The sequence below is a fragment of the Scomber japonicus genome, chromosome 11, assembly GCF_027409825.1.
Source record: "Scomber japonicus isolate fScoJap1 chromosome 11, fScoJap1.pri, whole genome shotgun sequence".
NCBI classification, from domain to species: Eukaryota; Metazoa; Chordata; class Actinopteri; order Scombriformes; family Scombridae; genus Scomber; species Scomber japonicus.
In genome coordinates this window covers 730,709-746,609 of record NC_070588.1, presented here as the reverse complement: position 1 = coordinate 746,609, position 15,901 = coordinate 730,709, and the positions used below count along the sequence as shown (strand labels likewise).

At 40.1% G+C, this 15,901-nt stretch overlaps 3 protein-coding genes across 4 annotated transcripts in view; 2 read left to right on the top strand and 1 right to left on the bottom strand.

The window, feature by feature from the left end:
• LOC128367622 (interferon-induced protein 44-like) overlaps positions 1–15,901 on the top strand; it is a 216,038-nt gene that overhangs the window by 114,594 nt on the left and 85,543 nt on the right. The window lies entirely within an intron of this gene.
• Positions 5,042–15,901, top strand: part of arhgap15 (Rho GTPase activating protein 15) — a 21,034-nt gene continuing 10,174 nt past the window's right edge. Inside the window, exons 1-3 of one of the 2 annotated variants that reach the window (XM_053328234.1) lie at positions 5,042–5,095; positions 12,574–12,712; positions 13,860–13,928. In XM_053328234.1, coding sequence (XP_053184209.1) covers positions 5,082–5,095; positions 12,574–12,712; positions 13,860–13,928 — 222 coding nt within the window. In that variant the 5' untranslated portion in view covers positions 5,042–5,081. The remainder of the gene's footprint in view (positions 5,096–12,573; positions 12,713–13,859; positions 13,929–15,901) is intronic. The other variant, XM_053328235.1, reaches the window with a different exon arrangement.
• LOC128368283 (titin-like) overlaps positions 9,347–15,901 on the bottom strand; it is a 162,565-nt gene continuing 156,010 nt past the window's right edge. The window contains exon 19 of the mRNA XM_053329072.1: positions 9,347–9,356. The gene's annotated coding sequence lies outside the window, so the exon portion shown is untranslated. The remainder of the gene's footprint in view (positions 9,357–15,901) is intronic.

Here is a 15,901-nt window from a genome sequence, read left to right as displayed (position 1 = left end):
TGTGGTTATACTGCGGTAGTCTGGTGTCATCAGCTGATTTAATAAACAGTGAGCGGCTGTGTGTAATGGCACTGTGCTCTGTGCAGCATCTCAGAGGCTACAGACTTATCAACGTATCAGTCCTACAGTATAAACAGCTGTGGATAAAAGACACTAAGAATCACCAACATTCATTAACAGATTAATACAGATGTTTTAACCACAGATGTTCAGATGCTTTTCTTCTTGGTAAAATCACTAAGTGGCAGCGGAGCGTCTTTCCTCCAGAAGCAAACGTTGTTCTGAGACCCATCCTCAACAAAAACTCCAACAACTCACTTTGTGCTGCATATTTTCACGTCTCCTTCCGTCAAGTCACCGTGCACACTGCTGCACCACACAGACATTGTGGCACTTTGTTTTTATTTGTTTATCTTTAAATTACAGTTTTTTCAGTCATGTAATAATAGGCAAACTCACCAGGGTTTTAATTCTTGAAAGTATGGAAACCTGGTCTATGTCATTTCAAGAATGTGTTAAATATTGTTCAAAAACTGTTTTAATTATGTTAACAACTTATGCAGTTAGGACTGTCCGCAGCAGTGCGCTCCACAAACAATAGCAAAGTTTATTCTCATTTAATCCGTTATTTTTTTTAATTTATTTTTTAAGTATATTTTTCAGGCTTTTTTGCCTTTAATGGACAGGTTAGTAGAGATAGACAGGAAACAGGGAGAGGGGGAATGACATACAGGATAAGACCGCTCGGTGCGGGATTCGAACTGGTGTCGCCTGCAGCGAGGACTATAGCCTCACCACACGGGGCGGGTGCTCTCCCCGCTGAGCTACGCTCAACCCCATCTGTTATTTTAACAAGTAATTAATTCTGATAAATATTATGACTAACCAATGACATTATTTTTTCATATGTTGATGTAATACTTTCTGGGTTTTTTGTATATTTGTTTGCTGCTGCCTGTCCCTGTGTGCACCCACCGGGTTGGCACTCTGCCATCAGTGCATAAATGTGTGTGAATGGGTGAATATAAATAAGTACATCCCATTTAGGAGCACAGACTGGTGCATTTGTTATTTAGACAACGTGGATGCAGGGCAAAAAAAATGACAACTACACCGGGGGAAACAAAGACACATGAGCCATGCTGCCATCCGCTGTGCTCCGTCCGCAAGATGGTGATTAGTCTAACAAAACTTGCAGACATCTACTTTGTTTTCTTTGTTGTTTTAAAAAAACACAAAACAGACAGGGTCTACCTCATTGTGAAATATTTGATATCATACAAAACTGAAAACAGGAACATGGATGTCCCCTTCTCATCATGAGTTCAGCCACCTGTCTCCAGTTACTCATTAATTTATAGGATCTGTCAGTCCCACCTCCCTACCACAGATGCAATACATGTTAAAGGACAGCAGGGGGAGACCTTCAACCATACATTACATCAAACTAATTAGGTGAATACTCTTACACCCATCAAACTATTATATCATAATAATATAATAAAGTAAAATGGCTCTAACAGGTAGTCTGGGACACATCTGCCCACATATCCTCTGTAGTGTAAACACTGATGTGTCCCATCTGAATGGAAGAATAAAGTTTACAGAAGACGGTGAATGTTCTAGTGTAAGTTCCTCAGGTAAACTGCTCCAAAGGGAAAGAACAGTCGGCCTTCGTCTTCAGCTGACAAACAGCTAACAGGCCTAACAGAGGACTTCCACATACAGTCTGCTCAGTAATGATGTAAAACTAACTTAAATTTAAATAAGTAAATACTGAAGTTACATTCAGCAGGTGGACAGAAACACACCCAGCTGTTCCTTTCTTCCCCCAGAGGAAACCACAGTCCCAGCATGCACCTCAGCATGTCAAACCCACATCACTGCAGTCTCCTGGTCACACAGATTCACTCTGTAGTTCATCAGCAGGACTTGATCAAAATAGTAATGGACCCACAAAGCAGCCTTGAGTCAAGAACAGGTTGAAGGGTTTTAATCAGAACCAGGTTGGTACATACGGACCATCAGTCCAACAGGCAAAGAAGAACTGGCACAGAAGGAGGACAGACTAAATACACGAGGAGAGGGAAGACAATGAGACACAGGTGCAACATATTAAGGCAGCACATTCAATCACACAACAGGAAACTTGACAGGAAGTGGATCTGAAACCAGACAAGAGATAAAGTGACCAAAATAAAACAGGAAATACAAATAATATTGAAAATAATAAAACATGACTTAATGGTGCAGGAGAGACTGGGACGTTGTCTGCAGGTCATCTCAGGACCAGACTGCACCTGGCTGCTGGTTGAACTCCCAGCATGCACTGCCTGCTGACTGTGGTGCATTCATGAAACACCTGTAAAACTCAGCTCTTCTCTGAATGCCTCAACATTGAGCCCCTTTAATCTTCTCAGCACTTTAATAATAAAATGTTAAATGCTAAATGACAAAAATGTGAATGTGTAATTATTATTAAATAATTATTAATTAATCTCATTATTATATTTAATGTGAGGATAACATCAGAGGTCTAAAGTCATTTGTTGCCTGGTGACCTCGAACACTTTACATGATGATGATGAACACAAAGACAGAGAAGAGCAGACTCTTGGATTCTGCCTTTATCTTATTATCTCTCCATATATTGGAAAGATGTATTGTTTGGTATCCATGGCAATGATAAGAAAATACATACAAAGTTATATATTATAAACTTATTAATTATTTTAGGACAATACCACATTCATAGTAACACAAAGCCTTCATTTATTGCTTTTGAAAAGGAAACCAAACAATATATAAAAACTATTCTATTAGTGATTCAAATAATAAAGCTGCTAAAACTCATGAGTTGTGTACTTTACTTTATATTTTTAGATGAGGTGAACCCCCCCCCGGCTGCTATGTTATATATTAACCTCTGTGTGTTTGTATTGTTCTATTGTCTCTTTGTAATGTTTCCTATACATCAATAAAATATGTATACAAAATATATACGTATTCATTTCCTCTGTGCAATGAATTATGGGTGAAGTGAGAGTGATGTTGAGGGTCAGAGGTCACAGAGAGTTTGATAAACTGTGGATGATGTAATGCCGTCCATGTTGTGTGTAATGAGCTGTGTGTCCTGAGAGGACTAACGACTACCTAACACTGCTGTTAATGAGAGCTGATTAACCAGCTGCTCTCAGGTGACCTCATTAACTCTGCTGCTACACTGACCAGCTGCTGTCCGTCACCAACACATAAACACACTAACTGCATCTTTACTTTGTTTAAACTTCCTCTTCTGTCAAATATTAAACTGATATTTTAGTTCAGTATCTATAAAATCAGTTTGTAGAACCAGCCTGACTGTTATTTAGCTGTGACATAAACTCACATGTGTACTTTTTCTAGTTAGTAGCTAGTTACCTTACCTAGTGAGTAATAAATGCCACCTGCTCTGACTGATTGTACTAAATATTATGTTGGACACATGGAAACAGAGATCTGTGTGGGTCAATGAGTATTAATTAGCCTCCAGGCTGCTGTGTTGTGTTCACATCACGGTAACTGCAGCTGGACTTCAGGAAGACCAGAGACCACCAGCTCCTCCTCTTAAAAGGCCAATGTGTGGAAATCATCCAAAGCCATAAATTCCTCGGCACACACATCACAAACACACTTTCCTGGACTGAACATACAACTGCTGCTATTACGAAGGCATCTCAACACTTTCACTTTGTCTGAGTCCTGAGGAAAAATCACCTGAGCAGAGCAGTGATGGAGGTTCTGCCACGCCGCCATCGAGACCTACGGACCCACAGTCTGGTATGCAGGCTGCACCTGACCCTGACCTATACAGGGGGGGTCACTTAAAAAATATAAAGTAAAGTACATAACTCATGAGTTTTAGCAGCTTTATTATTTGAATCACTAATAGTTTTTATATATTGTTTGGTTTCCTTTTCAAATGCAATAAATGAAGGCTTTGTGTTACTAAGTTTAGCCTTATGAATGTGGTATTGTCCTAAAATAATTAATAAGTTTATAATATATAACTTTGTATGTATTTTCTTATCATTGCCATGGATACCAAACAATACATCTTTCCAATATATGGAGAGATAATAAGATAAAGGCAGAATCCAAGAGTCTGCTCTTCTCTGTCTTTGTGTTCATCATCATCATGTGAGCTCCACACATTCTCAGTTAATATGTTCTTAACCCTGTGACTCTCCTCTACAGAGGAGAGTCACAACAGTACAGAAGATCAGCAGCTGCCCTCTTCCCTCCCTAGAAGGAGTTACTAGATGCTCGATACCTCTCCAGAGCCAAAAACATGTTAAAAGACTCCTCACATCCCGGTCATCCAATGTTAGACCTCATGCTCAGGCAGGCGTTACAGAGCCATCCAGTCACCAAACAATCACAATCACACTGACAACCATGGGACAGTATGCAATTAGAGACTGTGCAATAATGTTTATATCGTATTATCTTTTTATTCTGTGTGTCTGTTGCTATGCCACTGTGATGAGCCCTCTGCCATTTCATTGTAATACTTATACAATAACAATAAAGTCATATTCATAAAGTCAAACAGCTCTGAGTATCCAGAAGCAGCCATTACTAGTTTGTCCTCCGTGACTGTTGTCGTCACCACAGAACCACAGACGGACTACAACCATCCCATTTCAGCTCTGAGTTCAAGTTATTTCAGCTTGAAGTGTTTGAGGTGCAAAATGTGACACACTCAGCAGCACAAGAAGCCGCTCCACGCTGCTAGAAACAGTTCATGTTGGGTTCCTCGTCCCTCTAGTGGTGAGAAATAACTTCATACATCTTTAATGTTAAACGCTGACAGTCACGCCTTTCTAAAACCAGTCTGCTAAAATAGCAGAAGAAGGTTTCTCCAAACGGCCGCTCTGCACAAACTGACAGAAGTGACAAACTGCTTTTCTGTCAGGAAATGGTTGCAGCAGTCGAGTGTGAGACGGCTGGTCTGAAGAAACCACGTGATGAATCATACTTCCTCTAACTGTCGGGCCTCGACTCTCTGCGTCTCTTCTTTTGTGCTCAGTGACACAGAGATGGCGGGTATGAGGTAAGTTCACATTAAACCGTCCTGATTCATGGCTGCACGGCTGAGCTGTGTGTTTACTGGTTGATGGTGTTTGTGCACATCGTTACTGGCTGTAACTTGTTGGGTTGTGTTTATCCTCTGTGGAGGCCTTCGCTTGGAGGACTGATGTGCGATGGAGGAAATACAACACCTTTGAACTTTTCTTGATAAATGCTCATAAATTCTCGGATGTTTGAATCTAACTGAGACTTTTACATTCTGTCGTTCAGTCATGTGATCATGTTCGTAGACTGATGCGAACAGACTAGTTTAGTGTTGGTAGTTATGATCTGTCTTTCTGTGCATGTGTGAAGTTCCACCTTCCGCTGTTCAAAGCGTCTCAGTCTCTTTATTTCTGCATCTTTGTCTCATCACTTCATTCTCCATCATGAGTGACGCTCTGCTGCTTCGTCTGACCGTCTCTGACTAAACAAGCTTCAAATCACCTGAACTGAACTTTCATGCTGACGTCACTGTGATGCTAAGACAAACGCAACATATACCAAATATTTTTATATAAAAATATAGTTTTGTTACATAACTTTTAACAAAACTTTTCAGGCCCCAAACAGGAAGTTAGTTGGCAGCGTTTTTAACGGCCATACGTTTGTTATGTGTCTGTTTGAACCAATAAGGAGAGATTATAGCTTGTTGTCCTCTGACACTCTCAACCTTCTTTCAGGAAGATGAACAATTGAAACCGAATATTAAATATAACAGTTTTAGTTTTTAACATAATTTACATGTTGGTCTGAAGTTAATGAACAATTATAATCAAACTAATAAAATACGGTTGCACATTGATAGCTGAACGTGTTATTAGTCAATAATCAATTAATTATTGATCATTTAAATAAATGCTCTTTAACTCAGCTAGTAATTGAAGGTGTTGAGTTGATGTTTACAGGCATCACATGAAGCCTCAAAGCTAACGTTGCTGTCTGCTAGCTAACACCGATCATGTTTTATATCATCAGTGTAATACTTTATCTTCATCTTGATTCATCACTTCTTCCTCTGTGGCACTGTTAGTTTTCCTGACTCCCTCATGTGAATATATAATTATTAATGATAGAAGTGAATGAATGTGAGCTCCACACATTCTCAGTTAATATGTTGTTAACCCTTAACCAGGCAGCGTGCACCAGGAGACTCTTTAAGGAGCATGATTGGTTAAGGTGGTTGTTTAATTGCATATGAGCCTTTAATTGGTAGAATTTAAGGTTGTGGTACAGTAGGTCTGTACTTTGATATAAATGATAAAAATCAGTTTAGAAACTAGTATGTGTGATATTAATGAGCAGAATGTATCACTTTAACTTTACTATGTTAAATAACACATTTAAGTGTTTTTACCATTATGACCATTTTATACCTTAATAAGGGCAACACATCTTGGTGGAGATACAACTCATAAAATCCAAAATATATTAAAAATATGAAGGAAATGTTTTACTTTAGGTGCAAATGACATAACTAGTGACATCACATTAGGATTTTTACATCTCATTTTCCATCCTGCCTGTTTAAGGGTTAATTAGTTTCATTAACATCACTAATATGAACTAGAGTTGAAGGATTTCACTTCTTCTTCTTTTTCTTTCTTTGCTCCAAACAGAAACAAACATGTTGGATCTGAATCAGAAACATGAGAGTAAATAAACTTTACGGTTTATGATCACATGACATCAGAGCAGGTTGAACCGCGTCGAACATCCGACCTCAGAGCAGGATATAAATAAACCACTAACAGCAGAATGTCTTCGTCTGGTCGCTGTTAAACGTTAGAAACTAAAAAAAGAAACGATGTTTGAGCGGAAAGTGCCGACCAGTTCAAACATGACGACGTGATTCTTTATGTTTTCACTTTTCATTCATTCTGTTCACTGCTGGAATGAATGAATGAATGAATGAATGAATGAATGAATGAATGAATAGACAGTAAATGTGAGCAGGAGTTAAGTTAGAATAATAATAATATCTCATTGTGGTGACACAGATGATGAATGTATAATAATTATTCATTTTCATTGATTCATTATTTCATGAACGTTGGGACCAGCAGTGGAACCAAACCATCTTCTTCATTGGTCCAATAATCTTAATTATTACTAAGTTATTTCCATCCTGTGGTCGAGACGTTTATCTCTCCTGATCCTCAGAGAGATGTTGATGCTCTCTCTCTGCCTCTCAAGCTCTGATGGATTTCCTTTTATTTTATTAGAGGATTTCATTTTCAGCATTTTTCATTTTTTTATCCATGAAAACACAAACACAGAACTCCAAACCCCTCCCCGACCCACCCACCGACAAACTGAGAGAGAGGAAAAAATAAAAGAAAAAAGGCAAGGCAGACAGAAGTAAATCTACAACCTGTCCCTCATCGAGGCTGAAGGGTTTCCACATCTTCCAAGTATTATAATAATAATGTATATTAATATAATGTCATTTTTCAAGTGGAACACAGCTATTCATTCCTGAAACCCATCTTCCTATAAAAAGTTGGGAGTCAGACTTCCATGTGATGGCGATGCACCCCCTCCCCTCTCGATGGCCAAGCACAGTGTCTGGCCTAAGACTGGTTTCCATGATGTCTCCTCTCCAGGTCGATGATCAGCTGCTTCCACGGAGGCCTAGTTGGGTTTTTGGCTTTGTGTTTGGGAAGTTCTTCTTCTCTGATAAATATAATATCGTGCTGTGATGGTTTTAGTCGCTTGGTTTGGTCGATGGTTCGATGGGTCGATGGTTCCATGGTTTGATGGTTCTGCAGAGATCAGGTTTATTTCTCTTCATTTGAAACCTTTAGATCATAGGTGTCAAACTCATGAATGAAAACCTGCAGCCACACGGCCCATTGTGGAATGAGTTTGACATGCCTGCTGTAGATGCTGTTAGTTTCTTAGTTTCTTGGTTTCTTATTCTGTTGATGATCTGAATAGTTTTGGTCCGATCTTTAATGTGAGCTTTAGTTTGATGAAGAGTTACTGGTTTGATTTATGATTCTTATGGATCTTTTTTAAAGATTGTTTTTCTTTGTTTTTTTTTTTTTGTTTCTTCAAACGTCCAGAAGAACTTTTCTGTTTTAAAAGATAAAATCAGACTTCAAATAAAAATCAGTTTAAAGGTTCATCAGCCGCTGCGTCACCAAGCACAGAGGCTGGGATGATGATGTCACGGTGGTGTCCTGGTGATGTCATGGTGATGTCACGGTGATGTCACAGTGATGTCACAATGATGTCATGGTGATATTACGATGATGTCCTCTAGACTTTAACATTTACTGTTTTATACAATGATTCATTTATTTTGCAGAGCTTCACTTTTACTGTTTTTTTCATTTATTGACTCACAGATAAAAAACAATCTGACAATGATGAATGATCAACAAACAAGTGAAAAGCTTCAGCATTAAGATCTTAAACAGCATCAGAAACATGATGAGTGAACAGCTCAGCTAACAGAGAATCAAACATATTCTATCTTTATGTTACGTTCCTTCAGTCTGAGCTGCTGCGTCTCTGTGACCGAACACAACGAGCTACGTCAGATGGAGCAGGTTTCAGTTTTATCTGCATGTGGAGTCTTTCCAGGTGATAACAGCTGGTTACGAAGGTTTGAACTGAATCCATAAATAACATAGTTTTAGCTGCAGGATCATTAATAGATTGGTTTGATTGATTTTAACATGCAATAAAAATAAAACATCTTATATATATATATATATATATTGGATTTTAGCTACTTGATTATTTAGGATCTTAATTTAGACTCCTGATTAAAATCTTCACAGATCCTTCAGAAATATTTAACCCTCTAATGTCTGAACTGTGAATAATTACCAGAAAATGTGTCATATTTGATAAATCTACAGCATGTTTCTTTTTAAAACAAATAAAAACACATTGAATAAAACATGTTTAAGCTTCTAAAGGTTCTTCATAGAGCTCATATCAGTTTCTATAGCTGCTGAATCTAATCTAATAGAAACATCATCAACAGGAAGTTAACATCAAATAAGAAACTCAATATTTAATCCATCCACTAACTTCCTGTTGAAGGATCAGTAACTATCTGAAGGGTTTTCTTACTTTAGCCTCTAAACTGTCTCACTGATGGACAGCAACCATAGCACAGCCTGTAACTATAGCAACCATAGCACAGCCTGTAACTATAGCAACCATAGCACAGCCTGTAACTATAGCAACCATAGTTACAGCATGCATCTGATCCAGACGGCAGGTTTTTACACTGATGAAGTAAAACTCTCTAAAACTCAGAGTTAGAGAGTTAAAACAGGTTTGAATCTGTTTTCACAGCCCTGAGGGTTAGGATACTTTATCTGTCTCCTTAGGGACAAATGTTGCATAAATAACATACAATAAAAAAACAAGCTGACATGCACATCAGGGTTATTATAGTTCACTAAAACTAAAACTAGCAATGACAAAATAATTTAGTTAACTGAAATTAAAATAAAAACTACAATGAACAATGTAAAACTAACTAAAACTAAACTAAACTTACTTCCTGTCCCCCAGCAGCCGGTTAAAGAATGAAATTAAAAAGACTTGATGATAAAACATCAGCTTCTACAAGTCAAGGCTTTCTCTGAATACCTGAAAAACTAAAACTAAATAAAAACTAAACTAAAACTACTAAATCACTTGACGAACTCACTAAAACTAAACTGAAATAAAAAAGCAAACTAAATAAAACTAAAAACTAAAGAACATTTGAAACCTATAATAACCTTGCTGCACAGAGTGGAGCAAACACAAAGTGACAGTTTTAGACGAGCTGCTGGTTCCTGCAGCAGATTCACACGTTTAGTGTCGCTTCGTTCAGCTGTGAAATAATCTGTGAAGTATTTTAACAGTCAATCATTACAGGAAGTGTCATCGGTGGCGGGTCTAGCTTATATGAACCCTACCCAACCCCCCCCCGTCCCCGTCCCCGTCCCCCGTCCCCTTCACACTGTAGTTCATTTAATAGTGTGACTAGTTTCAGTTGTTGCATCATTAAGCTGCCATACCAAGTCATGTGACCCCCCCCCGTCCACCACCTCCCCCCCTCAGGCTTGCAGTGGAGAGATCTGACTGTGTAAACTGTGATCCACCCCACCCTCCGCCCCCCGATGCCCACCTGCCCCCCCCCCCCCCCAATCTAAATCCGTCCTCTGGTTCGTCTCTGATTTCTGATCTTTGGTGCTTTTATTAATATTGTAAAAACATTTGAAAGGTTTTTATTTGACAGATTGTTCGTGTTCGTCACGTCTGCAGGAATATTATTTATATCAGGACGCTGTGAAGTATGAAGTGATTTAAATATTGAGATATTATGTTTACAGATGTTTTATTTGAGTTGAGTCACAGCAGCTGATGAGTTGAAGCTGTTAGTTTGTATTTAGGAGGATTTTAGGTTTTTGGAGGTTTTTTCATGTCACTGTCGCTTTAACTTATTTTTTTCTACTTGTTTTAAATCTCTGAGACTTTGAGTTTTATATTTTAAATCTTTAAATCAGGTGTTTGTGACATCACAGGGATAGCAGAGGATTTGACCACTGATGAATAATTGACTTGATTTTATGAGATATTTGTGTTAAATTTAAATTGTTTGATAAGATTTGATGTTAATCCTGATACAGCCGTTTGTTTAAAGCTCACTGAGAATAATTTGATACAGAACTGTAATATTCAATATATTCATCTTCCATTTCTTTATCTTTCTTTAGTTTGTTCACGTCCATTATTTGATTTGATGTTTTATTTTTTCCTTCTGAGGTTTTCCTTGTTGACAGACTGAAGGACAGATGTTGCGTAACCACGGTGAAGAAATCAGTGCCCCAAACAGGAAGTCAGACAGGAAGTCAGTCAGTCAGTCGATGCACTTCTTCCAAGTTTGACCCAGTGATCAGAATCAGTGCCACTCCTTTTATTCTGGATTAAAAACACGATCATTTCTGTTTCCTGTTTCCTGTTGTGATCACAAACTTCAATAAAAACATTCAGGACCCAAATTTAACAGATTTAAATCCAGAACTGATCATATAGTTTATACATGAAGATACGTCCACTATAAACACAGGAGAGAGATAAATAAAGATATACACTGAATTAGGATGGTGAGGGTTTATATTAACTAGGATGGTGAGGGTTTATATTAACTAGGATGGTGAGGGTTTATATTAACTAGGATGGTGAGGGTTTATATTAACTAGGATGGTGAGGGTTTATATTAACTAGGATGGTGAGGGTTTATATTAACTAGGATGGTGAGGGTTTGAACAGTATATAAATATATATATTCATATATATGTATATGTTCAGTATGAGCAGTGAGCTGTACAGCAGAGACCAGAGGAGTCACATACAGACCAGTATGATCTCATGTGGGCCGGACCATTAAAAAGATGGAAGGGAGGAAGGAAACAAGGATGGAAGGAAGGGAAAAGTGATAGGAAGGAAAGAAAGGAGGGAAGGAAAGACAAAAGGAAGGAAGGAAGGAAAGAGGATTATGAAGGAAAGGAAAAGTAGGCAAAGAAGGAAGGAAGGAAGGAAGGAAAGGAAAGGAAAAGAAAATGAAGGAAAGGTGGAAGGATGGAAGGATGGAGGGAAGGAAACAAAGAAGGAAAGAAGTAAGAAAGGGAGGAAGGAAAGAAGGACAGATGACAGGAGGGAAGGAAGGAAAAGAAGACGGGAAGGAAAGTGGGCCGGATTGGACGCCTTGGCGGGCCGGTTCTGGCCCACGGTCCTGAAACTGAACCCGCAGCAGGTCCTGAACCTGAACCCGCAGCAGGTCCTGAACCTGAACCCGCAGCAGGTCCTGAATCTGAACCTGCAGCAGGTCCTGAAACTGAACCCGCAGCAGGTCCTGAATCTGAACCCGCAGCAGGTCCTGAAACTGAACCCGCAGCAGGTCCTGAATCTGAACCCGCAGCAGGTCCTGAACCTGAACCCGCAGCAGGTCCTGAATCTGAACCCGCAGCAGGTCCTGAACCTGAACCCGCAGCAGGTCCTGAATCTGAACCCGCAGCAGGTCCTGAACCTGAACCCGCAGCAGGTCCTGAATCTGAACCCGCAGCAGGTCCTGAACCTGAACCCGCAGCAGGTCCTGAACCTGAACCCGCAGCAGGTCCTGAACCTGAACCCGCAGCAGGTCCTGAATCTGAACCCGCAGCAGGTCCTGAACCTGAACCCGCAGCAGGTCCTGAATCTGAACCTGCAGCAGGTCCTGAACCTGAACCCGCAGCAGGTCCTGAACCTGAACCCGCAGCAGGTCCTGAAACTGAACCTGCAGCAGGTCCTGAATCTGAACCCGCAGCAGGTCCTGAAACTGAACCCGCAGCAGGTCCTGAACCTGAACCTGCAGCAGGTCCTGAAACTGAACCTGCAGCAGGTCCTGAACCTGAACCTGCAGCAGGTCCTGAATCTGAACCCTGAACCTTTCTTTGTTCTCCTCAGGATCACGAACCTGCAGAGCTCCAGCAAGCCGTCGCAGGGAGCCGTGCACATGCGCATCAAGACCTCCCAGGCCTCCGGAGACCGCCTGAGCCAGTCCAAGTCCATGGTGCTGCAGGACTCTGACCTCCCTCAGAAACCTGTGAGTAGACTCACCCCCCCCCCCCCCGACCTGGACCAGGGCTTCAGCTTCCTCTAATGTTTCAGTATAAAACACTTTGTCTGGTTTTGATGTTCATTAAAATAAATAAATTAGAAATAACTTAAGAATAGTTTAACTGATGATGAGCCGTCATTGGTTCAGCTGCGTTGTCATGGTGATAAGTTTGACTGTTCTGGAGTCTCTGCATCACTGATGTTTGGAAGAAGCTTCAGACCAGTCCAGACCAGTCCAGACCAGTCCAGACCAGTCCAGACCAGTTCAGACTGAAACATGACCTTTGACCTTTGACCCCTCAGTATTAAACTGTCCTCATCTTTGATTTTTTTTATCCAGCACATTTTTTTTTTAAGTATATTTTTGGGGCTTTTTGCCTTTAATGTAGAGGTTAGTAGAGAGAGACAGGAAGCTGGAGGCAGAGGGGGGGATGACATGCAGGATAGCAGTGAGGACTGTAGCTGTAACACATGGGGGGGGGGGGGCTCCACCTCTTTATCCAGAACATTACGGACAGACTTGAACATGCAGACTGATTCATGTCTTGTAACTAATGAAACAATAAAACTGATGTTCTCAGTTTTACCAGATGAAGGCTTCATGTCTGATATCCTGTCAAACCTCCAGTTTCTTGGTTACCATGGTAACGAGGGAGTGTTGCATGTTTAATAATTTCATGACGAGATTCTGATGCTTAAATAAAAACCAGCCGCTGAGTTCAAGAGGTTAAAACAATATCTGACCTTTAATTGTTCTGCAGCTGTTAGTTACAGTCATGTTCTGCCTCATTCATTGATCCTCATTGATCACTGATTGATCCTCATTGATCCTCATTGATCATTGATTGATCCTCATTGATCCTCATTGATCATTGATTGATCCTCATTGATCCTCATTGATCACTGGTTGATCCTCATTGATCCTCATTGATCACTGATTGATCCTCATTGATCATTGATTGATCCTCATTGATCATTGATTGATCCTCATTGATCATTGATTGATCCTCATTGATCACTGATTGATCCTCATTGATCAGTGATTGATCCTCATTGATCACTGATTGATCCTCATTGATCACTGATTGATCCTCATTGATCAAATTAACTTGTATTATTTATTCTGATGTCAGATCTCGCGGCATCGCAGGAATCAGTCTCAGCACGACGTCGGAGGAAGACTGGCTGTGTTTGAACCATCAGTGAGTCTCTACGTCACACCAATCACTAATCAATGATTAATCACTGATCATTAATCACTAATCATTGATCACCAATCACTAATCAATGATCATTAATCACCAATCACTAATCATTGATCATTAATCACTAATCATTGATCATTAATCACTAATCATTGATCATTAATCACTAATCAATAATCATTAATCATCAATCACTAATCATTGATCATCAATCACTGATCATTAATCACTAATCAATAATCATTAATCACCAATCACTAATCATTGATCATCAATCACTAATAATTGATCATTAATCACTAATCAATGATCATTAATCACTAATCATTGATCTTAATTGATCGATCACCTGTTTCCTGTTGGTATCTGAGCTCAGAGATGTTTAATCAGAATAAATGAACTTTCTCCTCATGACTGGGTTTAAACTCCTTCAGTTTGTTGTGGAGCCGTCGCTCTGATATCTGATCAATGTTTTATTAAAGTGTGATGACTGATGACTGATGACTGACTGATGACTGACTGACTGATGACTGACTGATGACTGACTGATGACTGATGACTGACTGATGACTGACTGACTGATGACTGACTGATGACTGACTGATGACTGATGACTGACTGATGACTGATGACTGACTGATGACTGATGACTGACTGATGACTGATGACTGACTGATGACTGATGACTGATGACTGACTGATGACTGATGACTGACTGATGACTGATGACTGATGACTGACTGATGACTGATGACTGACTGATGACTGACTGATGACTGACTGATGACTGACTGATGACTGACTGATGACTGACTGATGACTGATGACTGACTGATGACTGATGACTGACTGATGACTGATGACTGATGACTGACTGATGACTGATGACTGACTGATGACTGATGACTGACTGATGACTGACTGATGACTGACTGATGACTGACTGATGACTGACTGATGACTGATGACTGATGACTGACTGATGACTGATGACTGACTGATGACTGACTGATGACTGATGACTGACTGATGACTGATGACTGACTGATGACTGATGACTGATGACTGACTGATGACTGATGACTGACTGATGACTGATGACTGATGACTGACTGATGACTGATGACTGACTGATGACTGACTGATGACTGACTGATGACTGACTGATGACTGACTGATGACTGACTGATGACTGATGACTGACTGATGACTGATGACTGACTGATGACTGATGACTGATGACTGACTGATGACTGATGACTGATGACTGACTGATGACTGATGACTGACTGATGACTGACTGACTGATGACTGATGACTGATGACTGACTGATGACTGATGACTGACTGATGACTGACGACTGACTGATGACTGACTGATGACTGACTGATGACTGACTGATGACTGATGACTGATGACTGACTGATGACTGATGACTGACTGATGACTGACTGATGACTGATGACTGACTGATGACTGATGACTGACTGATGACTGATGACTGACTGATGACTGATGACTGACTGATGACTGATGACTGACTGATGACTGATGACTGATGACTGATGACTGACTGATGACTGATGACTGACTGATGACTGACTGACTGATGACTGATGACTGACTGACTGACGACTGATGACTGATGACTGACTGATGACTGATGACTGATGACTGACTGATGACTGACTGATGACTGATGACTGATGACTGACTGATGACTGATGACTGATGACTGACTGATGATTGATGACTGATGACTGACTGATGACTGACTGATGACTGACTGATGACTGATGACTGACTGATGACTGATGACTGACTGATGACTGATGACTGACTGATGACTGATGACTGACTGATGACTGATGACTGACTGATGACTGATGACTGACTGATGACTGATGACTGATGACTGAACCCAGCAGCGAGTCAGACATGAGAGAGATTCCTTCATTAGTTTGAAGTG